Consider the following 14,735-nt stretch of genomic DNA (forward strand, 5'->3'; position numbering starts at 1 on the left):
TCATGTCTACCTAAACAGGCTATTAAGTGTTCTGGTGTGTACAAAACTACATTTGAAAACCATTGAATCTCTGAAGTTATGGCACATGATTGAGGATGAGTTCGCAACATAATACAATGCTTTAGAAAAAACAGATCTGTTTGGCAAAGAAATTAGACACACCGATTTTATCAGTGCATGAAATAAATGACTGAAAATCATTTGTTTAAAATGAACAATTAACAATTTGTTTATTATTGTTTTTAAACTTTTTCATATTTACAGTATTGCACTTAAACTGCACAAAAGTGCATTTCAGTTTAACTGATGCTTCCTTCATGTTTTAAAAATTACAAAAAAATTGCAGTTATACCCTTTATCCTTCGAAACGTTTCGTGAACGTCTCTTTTTGATGACATGATAAAAACCAAATTGGTTCCTATTCCCACCTCGTTTAGTAAAGTAGTACCTTCTAGTAGTGCCATTTGTAAACGCCCACATACAAAACCTGAAGTGCAAAGAATATCTTCACTTCTATTCCTAGGAAATAGCACGATAAACAGAAAGAAAGAAAGCTAGAGAGAGAGAACAATGTGAGGAGAAAAGCTAAAAAACATTTTGGACTCGAACACATTCCTGGCAACACATATCTTAGTCCTCCGAAAGCAGAGAAATAAGGGATTCGAATCGCTTCTTCCTGTCAGTCAACAGTTTTAAGGAAATCAAACCCAAATGACCATTGACCTTGTGGATGAGGGTATAGAGGGCGGTTTGAATGGCAGTGATACAACAGAGTTGGGGCGTTAGGTCAGATACAATTTAAAGGCCAGGCTCCATGATAGACCTGCAGTCCTGCAATCAAACTCATGCACTGGGCAGCGGCAGGAAACAATACAGTGGCCATTTCTTATCTCTTTTTTTTGTTTTTTGTTTGTCTTTTTTGTGTGTAAAGTTTAGAGCGGGTCCGATGCCTTGTGGTGTCAGTGCCTTTTCTCACACATGCAACAGTCTGTAAAGTCAACGTGACGGCATCGGATTCAGTGAGGCTCTAGTATTTGGCCCTGCTTGCTTGCTTTGACAGTTTGCTTTGTTCTAAAGTCTCCTGGTCTGGTCTGGCCTGGTTTAGCCTGGCCCTGGCCTGGCCTGGCCCTGTCCCTCAGCTCAGACAGACATCCACATGTGTTTGTACGGTCCTGGACTTGTGATGTGTGCCTGGAGTGGACTGAGCCACTGGCCCCGCAGAAGTCCTGCCTGTTGGGCGAAAAGTAAAAGGAGATTTCATTGGTATTTAATTACCGTTCTCTCTACAAGTGGTTGTTTTGATAGCTGGTTTTGTGACAATTTTCTCGCTCCATCCTCCATCTTCCACCGCCTCCTCCTCCTCCTCTTCCTCCACTTATCCTCTACCCCTCTCTTTACCTGTGTCTTTCTTTTTCTCTCTCTCTCTGTCTTTCTCTTACATTCTCCCTCTCAGTGTTTTTATTTATCTTTTTTTGTTTAAGCTGTAAGTGTCAGACCCGATCACTGGGCTCAGTCTTGTGTGAGAAGTGGGTGATTATGAGGGCGTGGGGCAAGTGGAGGGGAAGCCCGGTGAGGTCAGAGACCCAGAGCTTCAGCGTGTTTTCTTGCCTTGAGTCGGAGATCGGCGATGCTAGAGTTCTTGCTGTTGCTCTTGGCAGCCGCGGCCACGGCCGCCGCTGCAGAGGCTGAGTCCGCGAGCGAGGCGATTGGAAGTCCGAAGGGTGGGGGTGGGAACATCAGGTAGGGTGCGTGCGCTGCCAGGTGAGGGTGCAGGTGAGAATGAGCCACGCCCTCCAACTGGAGCTGGGCCTGAACCTGCAGGACAACCAAAAACAAACCCTAGGTTAGTGAGTCCTTCCCAGCCCTTCAGGCTGTGTGTATGTGAGGAGAGCTGAAGGTTTAGGTTACACAGTTTGACACTATTAAATTCCCCTTCAAGTTCTACCCCCTTGAAGCTGTTGCTTACTTTGTGTTTTCTAAGAGAATAGTTGGGAAGTGCACTCAGAGTCCTTTTTTCATGTCAGCTATTCTTAAAGTTAATGAATCATACATAACTTCACAGACACAATGTCCAATTTCACAGCCTGGAATCAAAGTTTCTCTAAGACCCTACACAGATTTGTCTAATTCACTGAGAACTCCCTCATAACCTTGGAAATATGCAATGTCTTGTTATCCTGATTATGGATTCAACTGCATAAATAAACAATTTTGCACCCCAACAAGATTCACGTATTTAGGATTATAAATATTTATCCATAAATATTCCTGAGCAAAGGGAAAACGAGTCATAAGGAGCATAGAATATCAGTTTTCACATTCTTGGCAATTCTTTTGAGAAGTAGGTGAAAATTACACATCCCTGTACTTCAGAGGGAGAGCTACATTGCCTCGTGCCATTTCTCATGTGTTTCAAACTCCACAGAAAACAGAGAAGTGGAATGCCTTTTGCTTTCTCATCCAACCCAAATAACACTTAATTTAAGCAACGTATGGTAAACATTTTAAGAGCGAGCAAGCTGTCTTTACCAATTTTTTATTTTGGAAAATCATTGAAATTAAAGTTGTTTAACTGCAAGAGAGAATTAATGTAAACCCCAAAATATGCTTTCTTGGACGTTATTTCATTGCATACTGCTGACCAGTATTTGTACTCTCACTGCATTGCAGTGACAGGACCCACAGACACGAGGCAGTGCATAAATACCCAGTAGGTTTCTTCTCCTTGGTTACCAAGTGGCACTGTTACCAAACACTCAAAAAAGAGGCCCGATTCCAGATGCATGGATACTAACTTTTCATAAGGCATGGCTAACATTCAAACAAAGGGCCTTGTTCCAAATGTATCAGTCTAGACTGTCTGTCAAACACAGAAGGGAGCCCCTCTTTCAGAAGGGATCTCTTAGCGTGTCGTAAAGTTTGCTCAACGGATCAGTGAAATGCTACGGACGCTTCAGATGCCATATCTTAATTTGACCATCCTGTTGAAGGAATTTTCCTGCACAGCAACAAATGCAAACTTGTAGTGTATTCCAGTTTTTTTATTGATATCCAATTGGCAGTTACAGTCTTGTCCCATCGCTGCAACTCCCGTACGGACTCAGGAGAGGCAAATCAAGAGCCATGCGTCCACGACCCTGCCAAGCCACTGCTTTTTGACACACTGCTCGCTTAACCCGGAAGCCAGCCGCACCAATGTCTCAGAGGAAACACCTTAGACCTCTGTGCCACTCGGGAAGCCCTTGTGTATTCGAGGTTAAAAAAAGGCTTTTAAAGTTTGTAATTTCCACTTTTACATTTCAGACTTGCTTACGTCATGCTTCACTTTTCTGCTTTCAAGTTCACTCTTTTTTTTTTTTACTGAATCCATGGCATTATTTAGAATGCATAAGACAGAAGCTTATACTTAAGCAATAAGGCACAAGGGGGTTTGGTATATGGCCAATGTACCACGGCTAAGGGCTGTTCTTAAGCACGACACAATGCGGAGTGCCTGGATACAGCCCTTACCCGTGGTATATTGGCCATATACCACAAACTCCCTTGTGCCTTATTGCTTAAATATAAGCTTCTGCTAATCAGCATTCAGGGCTCTAACGACCCAGGTTATAATATACTATATACAATGAATTATTTGAACAACAGTGCAGAAAGTGCGGTTTCACGTAAAACATTTTTTAAATAGTCTGCATTCAACAGGATTTGACCTCATACCCTCATGTCCCTGAATGTTCCATAGTTCCCTACTCCACCTGCTAAGCCATCTGTCAGGTGAAACTACATTTACAAAATCCTAACTATATTGGTAAGTACAGTGTCCAGTAGAGGTCATGTATGAAAGCAGCTTAGAAACGAAGAAAGCATCGGAACCACAACAAAATCAGTGGGATCTCACATTCTGCTACACATGGTTTGAAAAAGCATGTGGTCAAATGAAGCTTCAGACGTCATTGATAAAGTGATACACGAATTGGCACACTGCTTTGAAGTTAGCTGCTTAGTGATTTGGTAGCATGCCTCGGAGCTCTGGTTCCAAACGTAACATCACTAACTGTGGCTGGATTCCAATAGGTTTCCAACTTTGCAAGCCAGCATAACGTGACTTGCAGGCCCGATGTGGCCTGTAAACCAGGTGTTTCCTAACACCAATAGTGATAGGGTAAAACTAGGCCATCAAAGTAAGGCCTTACGATATGTGTAACGTTTTGTCATAAAGTTTCATTTTAATGATAACATTCACCTAGATACTAATTTGGTAAAAGCTACAGGCCTTTAAAAGGAAATAATTAAACAACCCTGTCTCTGTCACTTACAAATACAGTCATGGGTGGTAACCCTGGATTGCTGTCTGTCTCAGGCCTGGTAGAGGTAGTGCTTCTCTCTCAGTACACAGGCCTCATGCCTCCCTCCCTGAAAATGCAGCTCACCATCAATATCCATCAGAGCCCTTTCCAGTCTCTGCTTTCATCATCTCTTTTATGTGCTCCCATTGCCGAGGTGTTCGCTTAATTAGAGCCAAGCTTTTCACAGGGGTGAGGCGGACAACGCAGTGGCCATGCCGCAAAAACAGACACCGCCAGATCAAATGACTCTCCAACACACATGCACACACACACACCACTCTCAACACACCCCAAAGGTGAAAGGTGTTCTGGGGTTGACTTGAATTGTGCACACTCACACAATGCCCCCCCAGCTTCATAGAATTCTCAATTGCCACCCGAGTGTTTGAAAACCGCAACCTATCTCTCTCAATTCAGCGATGATTGAGAAGTATGGTTGTTTATAATTTGGGGCTCAATATCAACTACACATTCTAATGGATCAAAGAGGGGGGAAAGTAGCGTGAATTTGTATGACTGCATCAGACCTTTCAACCATGCTAACACATTTAGAAACTATAGCTTTTTGTCAGTTAATGGATGTTAAATATTGACGTTTGCTCGTGTACAATCACTCATGCATGCATTTTCTAAGTAAATAATTAAAGTGGGATTCGTCATGAAAAATAGAAAACAAAGCACCTGTTGAAAAGGCATCCGTAGAGCTCCCATGTTGACATATGGCGCTACTCTGCAGGCATCCAGATGACTGGCAGTGCCCAGAATGACACCTGGAAAGTAGGAAGAAGTGTCTGTCAGACAGTGAGATAGTTATGTTTGATTATAAGGCAGGCTGAAATGGTAGGTCAAAGTTTACAAGATTTACATTTTTCATTTTGCACGTAATAATATAATAATTTGACATAATAAAGTACATGCGCGCATAATTATTGTAGGTAATGCACAAAATATAGCAAGCTTTTACATGACACTGAATTACGTGGAATAAACATTTGCTAGTGTAAAAGTACAAGCTTAATAATCATCACAACATAAATCATTAAACAAATAGATGGATAGTAAAATAGAATTTACCTTTATGCATCTGGTTTTCTTGTTTTCGACATTTTGCTCTTCTGTTTTGAAACCAAACCTGGAAACCAAAATGTAAGCATTGAATACACAGCAAAATCAATGGTATACATTTAACTGTACCTTAATTTCAGTAAACATTTGAGCCCACTGTACTGGTGTTAAAATAAGACTTTTAAAGTGTTAAAGATTTAACTCTGTTTCAGTGTTCCCCATTTAACTTGGAAAGTGTCAAATGTACATGTACACTATTTTCAGTGAACATATGAGTCCCACTGAACTGGTGTTAATAAAATAAAACTTTAAAAAGTGTTAAAGATTTAACTTGCAGTGTTCCCCATTCTACTCTTAAAGTGATCAAATGAACATGATTGTGGTGTTTGCATAGTTCTACTGTAGAGAGATATGCAGTGTAAAACAACACTTGATTTAGAGTAAACTGGACTCACTTTGCTTAGTGCCAACACTGTTACTCTTTCTCAGTGTAAGAAATTAACAACTGTAGTGTTACAGTAAATCGTTTTGAGGTGTTGTTTTTACACTGCACGGTGTAAAGCCTAATTTGCATATTTCCCATGATGCCTTTTCTTTTCGAGTGAATTTTATACTTAAGTTCCATGACTGTATTTGTTAGTGACAGAGACATGGCTATCTAATTATTTCAATTTAAAGGCCTGTGGCTTTCACCAATTGAGTACCTAGGCAAATTCCATTATAAAATTGTAACTCTATGAAAATACATACAGCACCAGTCGAAAGTTTGAACACACCTACTCATTCCAATTTTCTTTATTTTTACTATTTTATACATTGTAGAATAATGTTGAAGACATCAAAACTATGAAATAACACATATGGAATCATGTAGTAACCCAAAAAAGTGTTAAACAAATCAAAATATATTATATATTTTAGATTCTTCAAAGTAGTCACCCTTTGCCTTGATGACAGCTTTGCACGCTGTAGAAAATAGAAAAAATATTTTTAAATCCTTGAATAAGTAGGTGTGTTCAAACTTTTGACTGGTAGTGTATATCATAAGGCCTTACTTTGATGGCCTAATTTTACCCTAACACAATGGTGTTAGGAAGCTCCTGGTTTACAGGCCACATCAGGCCCTGCAAGTCACATCAGGCCCTGCAAGTCACATAACGCCGGCTTGCAAAGTGATGTGTAATCCTATTGGAATCCAGGCTATCCAACAGTTGGAATTTTTATTAACCCGCACCTTGTTTTCAGAATGACTGTCAGGGTTAGGAAAGTTGATAAGAAGACTACCTAAACCATTTAAATTGGAACAACCATTTCAGTAACAGGTGCAGGTTAAATCTGACTGATTGGATTAGTTTAGATACATTTGTTATTTATCGTTGTGTAGCATAAGATTAATCAATCAATGTATATGCAAAAACACAGATATTTAAAACAATCTTAAATAATCTACCCGAATTATAGAATGCACAACAAATTTTATTTTAATGATAACATATTTGCTTAGGCCACAGGACTCTGCCTCTGTCACTAAAAAATACTGTAATAGGTGGTTTTCACTCCAAAGTCAAGGCACTCTGGGAAATATGAAAATAAGGCTTTTCACTAAGCAGTGTTCTAATTTAACACTGAAACGTGTGGACCCATATACAGTAGACACTGTCAGTGTTGATTTAACATTGGATAATTTGCTGTGTACAAAATATCGGCAGACAATGTATAGCCTAACAATAATGTCGACAGTAAAATATATGTAGGCCTAGTGCTAAACAAACGTGTCAAAAAGGTCACTGTTACTCTGTGTAATCTAACTACGCCCCATTGCTCCCCAGGTTGCAGAAGCAGCATAGCCAATTGTTAACTATCATCAACCTAATTTCCCTCCATTAATCCATTATCTCCTCTCCCCTCCGACCTCAGTTATGATTATCATTTACAGTAGCCGGATTCGCGATTAGATGACCACAAAGGGCGCTGTCTAATTATTCATGGTGCCGCAGCCATTTTACACAAGTGAACATCATTAAAGGCGTTTGGATTGGACTGCAATAATACGTTTGTCGATAAAGTATGCATTATTGACATTGCCTGCCCACAGATGATTAAATAAGAACGTGTTCTTAACTAACTTGCCTAGTTACATAAAGGTTAAATAAAACTAAAATATATAAACCTCAATCTGTCCCTCCATTGCATATTGCAAACAAATGTTTGTTTAATGTTGTGTTTAGAAGATAGTAATTTAAGAATAGGCTACTGTGGCCTATTATTAGCCTGTTTCCTATTACTATTATTATTATTATTATTATTATTAGGCTATGGCTATATCATTATTCTTATACTGCTAATTGTATTATTTGATTGTTTAAGGCTTGGCTATATCACGAGGTGTATTTAATTAGTCTGCTTTTTAATCACTGCTGCTGTTGTTCCTCAAAGGTCTGTATTAACCCAACAACTACAAATAAATCAAAAAGTATACAGCTCAGGATCAATTCCAATTAGCCTTCGTACCAGAATGATAGTCAAAGTGAACTACACTGGTTGCGACAGTAATTTCACCATTAAGGACCACTCAATGATGCGCTTCACAAACACCATAATTTCATTTCCTTTGGATTTTTATTAAGACAGTGAATAATGACATTTAATTTAGCTCTGCACCAGACACCTAAATATATTAGTCGTAGGGCTAATCAAATTACTCCACGCTCCTCACCAAGCTCTCATAACTTTCCATTAGATTTCCGACAGCTGCGCGCGGCGTAGGGCTTCTGCAGGTTAATACCCTTCTATCTACCACATTCCTGCCGTACAATTTTCTTCAGATTCATTTGGGCTTTCAAATCGAAAACCGGTCCTTTAGTCATGAACAGGAGAGGCTGCGACGTAGTTTTTAAATGTGTTTGATTTTGGCCCTAACGGCCGATTTCAGTCCAGTAAATAGCCCTATGTGTTGATCGTGTGTGTTATTGTTGTAAATATTTCTCCCATTGCGTTTTAGCAGGTACGGCTAAATGTCATATCCTGTTAAGCAGAATTTTATTTAGGCCATTTACAATTACATGTTTGTTTTATGTTGCGCTTGCAAGCTGTTACTGGGTGTAGACTTATAATATTACTTATTCCTCCGATTAGATCTCAGAACATGAGGTGTCCCACCGACTGAGTTGCAGCAGAATTGAATTAGCCTATTTCTAATCCATTTTTAAGGGAACAGTATATCAAGCCAATGTCAGATATTACGAAGACAACGCGGGAGGAAAGGAGGTGACTGACATATAGCCTACACGGGTGTCCCCTAAGCACTCGTACAATCTCTTCATACATTTTAATGATGTGGTAAGATCTTTCCGAAGCACATAATTATTTTTATTAATTCTTTATTTAACCTTTATTTAACTACATAAGCAACTTTTCTTCTACAATAATCTGCCAGGAGATAGGAGACAGGTTTAAATGCACCCAGTGCCACTTTGAGCAACTATGACGTGGCAACGGCTGTAGGTGTAATTGTATTTGCTTTAAAGCAACAGTATTTTGATAGGTCTAATATTTTAAAAAAATAGGCCATTGTTATCATGTCATGCATTTGCTTGATAATGTTTTAATGGAAAAAATAAATAAATACAGGTTTAACAGTAACCAGTACAGTATTAATATTATTATTGTTATTATTATTGCACTATTATTGGTCTGTTATTGTACTTGATACCATCCATGATAAGTATTTCCCTGAAATTTAATTTAGAAACATAGCCAAACTAATTTCACCGAGGTCTTGAGGTCAATCTGTGTAATAAACTCACGTGGCTTTCCACAATATCGAGACAGTTACATCCACACAGTTTGCTGTATCTTATATTGCATGATATGTTTGTCTCGTGGCATCTGGTGTGTGTAGGTTACATCTCGGTATAACTGGGCCTCAAGAGAACAGGCAGGGCTAACCAAAAATAATATTAGGCCTATAGTTTATGAAATTAAGCCAACCAGTGACAATTGCAAGTGGGTGAATAAATGATATAAAACATAAACCTCAGCGCTATCTTATTTATAAATCCCTGAATATGCATTGTCTTTCTTAAAGTACACCGGAAACTATTATCCTAAAGTGTTTATCTCACGAAATTTAAGGAAAGTAAGACGCTGTTTCAGAATCAATATACCCCAAACCTGACAGGTTAACAATTTGATTTATTTAATTATGAAATCAATGTGAAGTAACAGCTTTCAAAAGATTTCACCTTTACCAATATGACAACATACATTGTATAAGTAAGTCTAAGTGTATCTAAACATTCGATTTTTTTTATAGCCACATAGTTTTTAAATTGTATGCTTATCAATATGGTTTGTAGTAGGCTGTTGCATTGCCCGTAAGTGTTGGCCGTATAGCCTTCTGCAACGTGTTTCATTTGTGACCATACATCATTCCTGATCTAGGCCCTACATTACATCCATCTTATCCATATAGGGCCCACCGCTTTACACTACACTTCTTTGACAACACAAACTAGGTCCAATAGAGATACTTGTGTAGTGTAAAGAGAAGGCTCTAGATTCAAATACATATTTAAGAGATGTCTCCCACACAACCTCCGGTGTTAGTGTAGGACATCTACACCACATACCCCCCTCTGAGCGGTACAGTGTAAAGACATTTGGCTCTTCCACACCACATGTCCATGCAAAAATTACCTCAATTACCTTAATTAATGCAATGATTACAAATGTGTGGATATTTTACAGTCTTTAATTTTTAATTTGGCCAGTAAACCACAAGTTTTTCTCTGTTAGCCAAATTCAAAATTAAAGGCTGTACAATGTCCACACATTTGTAAATCATTGCATTAATTAAGTGTGCAACATTATGTGCAATATGGTTTAGATGAGAAGCTCCTGTATAGTTTGAATTGGATTTACGGTATGCTGGTAGCTGCACTCACACATGACGCACGAATTTGCCTTTGGCCACACCACAACTAAGGCTGTGTAAACAGAAAAGTTGCAAATCTGATGTTGAAGAGATAGCTCTCACTAGACATATTTTACTCATGTAAATCCACTGTTATTTTGAAACACGAATTACAGTAGGCCTAATTTTCTTGACTCGCCCCCTATAAATCCACATGCCACGACGTCTCAATCTGGCAAACTCACGCATTTTTTTCTAACATGTTCAGAGCCTCGTTTCCCAGTTACCATGTAATTTAAGCATTGTGATGATCGTACCAGATGCATCGTTATTTACGAGCCAACGTTTTTAAGTGTTTCCCAAAGAAGCACGTAGAACGTTTGCTAAATGCGTCGTTAGACCATATGTAGATACTGATAGGATCGAAAGAAAAGTATCGCTGTTCTCGCATCAGTTTACCTTAACTTTATAATTATTGATGACGGGTCAGCTCCTAGAGAGTTACTGTATTACCACCTATAGATGTAAATAGTCTATTGAAGCGGCTTATTACGCTTACCCAATAATGATGTACTAAATCCCACGATTGGGTACATCATTGCGCACATGTTGTCACACATCGTGAAACACATTGAGGAAATAATTACAACCTGTAGCCCAGTCGCCAAATGTTAACACAAAATTGGCTGAACATTAAAATGATTTCATTTTAGTTCCTTAAACAGCAGGAAGTATATTGTACACTCAACTTTCCTGCCAGTTCTTGACTATGGTAACACCATTTACCAGAATGAAGCCGCCACTAGGCTACTCTTAAACCTTTGGATGCCGTCTAGCATAGCATCCATCGTTTTATCACAAGTGACAGTTTTAATACTCATCACTGCATCCTGTATCAAAAGGTTGGCTGGTCCTCATTAAAGTCACGTAGACCACTTCACTAATCCTTTTTTGTTTACAAAGCTCTGCTACACAAGCTTCTGACTTACCTAACTTCGTCGTTGAAGTATAAAAACATGTGGGTTGGTTAACTCTTGAGGTTCCTCGGGTCTCGATCAAATAAGATACATCTGCTTTTAGTTTTAATGCAACTCATCGCTGGAACAATTCAGAAAACCCATTACAATTGGATGTTCTGGTGCCGCTCGGGCAATTTAATGTGTTGATTGAGGACCTAGTAGTTTAGGAATAAATGTAACTGTTTTTCTTACATTTTGTGTTGTGCTGTATTTTTGAATTTACATTGTATTGATTGCTGTTTTGTTTCATATTATATTTGGTTGTTGTGTTGAGACTCTCGATGTTTTTTTTCTCCTGAATAAATAAATAACACCAAATGTAAATAGGCCTAGCCTATATAGGCCCATGTAGCCTATGTTTTAATGCAGTCATCTCGATTTTCATTTGAAGCATCATTTTATCAAATTGTAACAATTGCAAATAATTTGGCAACATTGTAGGCTATTTGTAGTTAACTTTGTTCAGAAGTTAGCGGCATTCACAGTCAGACGGATAGCCTAAACATCTTGATTCTGTGTTATTAAGCGAAGATCTTCTGTGAACAAAGTGACGTGGAAGGGTAAAAAAAGCATCTAAGAAGGTAAGAATGTTCTAAAAATTATCTTAACGCTACGAAGGCTCTGTGAAACGAGACCTACAACAATCCTTTATGCTTTCCACCCAAAAGCGCAACTTTTTTTGCCCACATATTTTTGGTACAAAACGTTGATGAAAATTAGGAACAGACCTATCTAGGGTTTTGTCCAAAAGCGTATACCTGCAGGGTTATAGTTATTGTTTTCACTTTCAGTTGTTGGAGACCGGGTGTTACCTGCACTCTTGCCTCGGACAGTCCCAGCCTCTGGCTCAGCTCTTCCCGCATGAAGGCGTCGGGGTAGTGAGTCTCGTCGAACAGGCGCTCCAGCTCGTTGAGCTGCTCCAGGGTAAAGTTTGTCCTGCTCCGCCGCTGCTTCAGTTTGCTCTGTGCGTCCTCGTCCTCCGACTTCACGTCCTCCTTCTTCTCTTTACACTCATATATCCCTGCGTGAACACACGTTTTAAAATACAGTACACCTCTAGATTAAACATAACAAACGCTTACACCTGCAACTACAACTCACACACACACACACACACACACACACACACACACACACACACACACACACACACACACACACACACACACAGAATGTGTAATGGTAGCCAGCCAGAGAAAGAGAAGAGAACATTTTTCAGAAGCTCGATGTCTATTGGTCAAAATACAATTTACAAATGTATTTAGAAATAAATTACCAAAATGCAGGCTATATTATATTGAACATGATTCACACACATTATGATATCCTCGATCATAAAAGCATGTGACGTTCAGGTCTAATTATAATTTCCTCAATGGCATTTAACAGACTGCACATGGCACCTTTATTGGCAGGAATGCCCTGCCGAAAACGCAACACTACTCACTATCTAAAACTGAGCATGGCTATACCCAAAACCAACCCATTATATGCTATTATTTAATGTGATTATTATTTTGGAAAATTATAGTGGTCATTGTTCTACAGCAAGTTGTGAATTATATTTTTTAAAAATGATTATCTTTTTTTCCCCTCTAGATTGAAAAAAAGTTATTCCTCGAGTTTGTAACCTAACTACAACCTATTAGCCTACTTGTCGTGAAATGTTTTATATGATATCATAGGCCTATCTATCATACAACAAACCATTTCCATGGCAGTTAAAATTATAAACCTGATAAATAACATAACTTGGTGTATTAAAGTCTATAAATCTGAATATTTTACAAGATTTCACAAGTTAATCGTTTTTACTTAAAAGACAGTTATGTTCGGATAGTTATTGATGACAGGTTATAAACATATTATTACCGGGGCTAAAGTCTTGGTAAATCATTATTACTATCATCACCTTATGTGTTGCCTGTAACAATTGTTTTTCATCATTATAGACGGACCTATAGACGGACCAATTGTGTGCTATACAAAAAGGTAGTGGAGAACTTACACCCAGACACCGATAGGCCTATTACAGTGCAAGAGCATGCATCCAACTTCTGCAGCTGCATCCAAAATCTCATCGCCATCAATACGTGATTATTCATCGATATGATTTGCTATTTAATACGCTACAATGAACGACAGCAGTGAGATAATATTGTTATTATATTGGTTACATTCGTAGTATGCTATTACATTCAAAATAGGCTATTATAGAGAAAAGTGTTTCAAAGAATCTACAAATTACTACGACCTGTGTTTGCGAGATACTTTCAACAATAACTGCAGTAATCGAAATGTTTTCGTTACAGTTTTGAGCTTGTCAATGTTTTGGCCACAATACTTTTACAATCGGTGTCAGTTATTGTAAAAACCAAGGGCTTGGTCCGTGTAAGAACGCGATGCATCTCAGCCATTCACGCTACAACTCGAGCGGGTGGATAAAAACGTACCTTCTGTGGCCCTTGAAACGTTAAACTCCTTGAGTTTTTCTTTCTCTAGCTCTATGTGCTCCTTGAATAGATGTACTGGGAAGTGGTTGCTGCCTTCCGTTATGTCCTGTAGACTTGTCTCCGAGTTCCCTAGCTCCCTCGCCCGCGCCAAGCCACTCTCCAAAACTTCCCTGTACGTTATACTCTCCTTGCTGCTCTCCTTGGTTTTCTGGTCGAAAGATTTCGAGACGAACGCTGTAAGTTCTTCCATGGCCGCTCCGTGGTCCTGAGCACGGAAATCCACTTTAAAATTACCTATATAACCTTAGCCGTCTGCTCGTAGAGCGCTCCGTCGTGATATCACTCCTGCTGTTATGATTGTGTTTTTGAGAGCACACTATTTATACACCGCCACCTCAGCCCAGCCCCCATCTCTGTGTCTTGGGCAATTATGGGCTGCTCGACTTGTCTGAATTCAACTTTCAGCAGCTTCTCCAGAAATCAATGCTTCGACGGAGGCTGTTAAGTGAATTACGGGTCATTAAAATGCCTAAGGTGCCTTACGGCGAAAAGCGTGCGAGATCTGTAGGCCTATGTTTAATTAATTCAACGATAATTTCATTAACGTGATTATGAGATGTGAATACGGAGTGGTTGGGTTTGCTCCTCCTGGTGTTGCTATCTGTTTGAGGTGACAAGTAAGAATTAAAATCACAATAACATAAACAACACCCGACAATGAGAATATAATACATTTGCTCTAACTATTGGGATTTACAATTCAGTGGAAAACATTGGCATGATGCTGTATGAGCTGTCTACAATGGTGGTCCATGATTCGAGTACATTTACGCATACTTTCTCTAGGGATAATTATATTTAGGCTATATGAAGCATAGGCTATATCATATCATTCATTTTGTTGTGCAGGTGTAAAATCATTTATGACAATAATTTCAAA

The 14,735-nt window shown here is 38.9% G+C and overlaps 1 protein-coding gene across 3 annotated transcripts; it reads right to left on the reverse strand.

Moving 5' to 3' along the window:
• Window positions 1–204: 204 nt before the first annotated feature.
• Window positions 205–14,168, reverse strand: LOC106586021 (short stature homeobox protein). 3 transcript variants are annotated; one of them, XM_014172804.2, is made up of 6 exons: window positions 13,796–14,168; window positions 12,155–12,363; window positions 5,418–5,475; window positions 5,025–5,134; window positions 1,609–1,815; window positions 205–1,230 (listed from the first exon to the last, which is right to left on the reverse strand). In XM_014172804.2, the coding sequence occupies exons 1-6, from the start codon at window positions 14,043–14,045 to the stop codon at window positions 1,141–1,143; spliced, it is 924 nt and encodes a 307-aa protein (XP_014028279.1). In that variant the 5' UTR covers window positions 14,046–14,168; the 3' UTR covers window positions 205–1,140. The 3 variants fall into 3 exon arrangements, with proteins under 3 accessions (XP_014028279.1, XP_014028280.1, XP_045563705.1); XM_014172805.2 differs by having other exon boundaries at window positions 5,025–5,113; window positions 13,796–14,166; XM_045707749.1 differs by having other exon boundaries at window positions 205–1,815.
• Between the last annotated feature and the right edge of the window lie 567 nt (window positions 14,169–14,735).

The sequence above is a fragment of the Salmo salar genome, chromosome ssa25, assembly GCF_905237065.1.
Source record: "Salmo salar chromosome ssa25, Ssal_v3.1, whole genome shotgun sequence".
Lineage (NCBI taxonomy): Eukaryota > Metazoa > Chordata > Actinopteri > Salmoniformes > Salmonidae > Salmo > Salmo salar.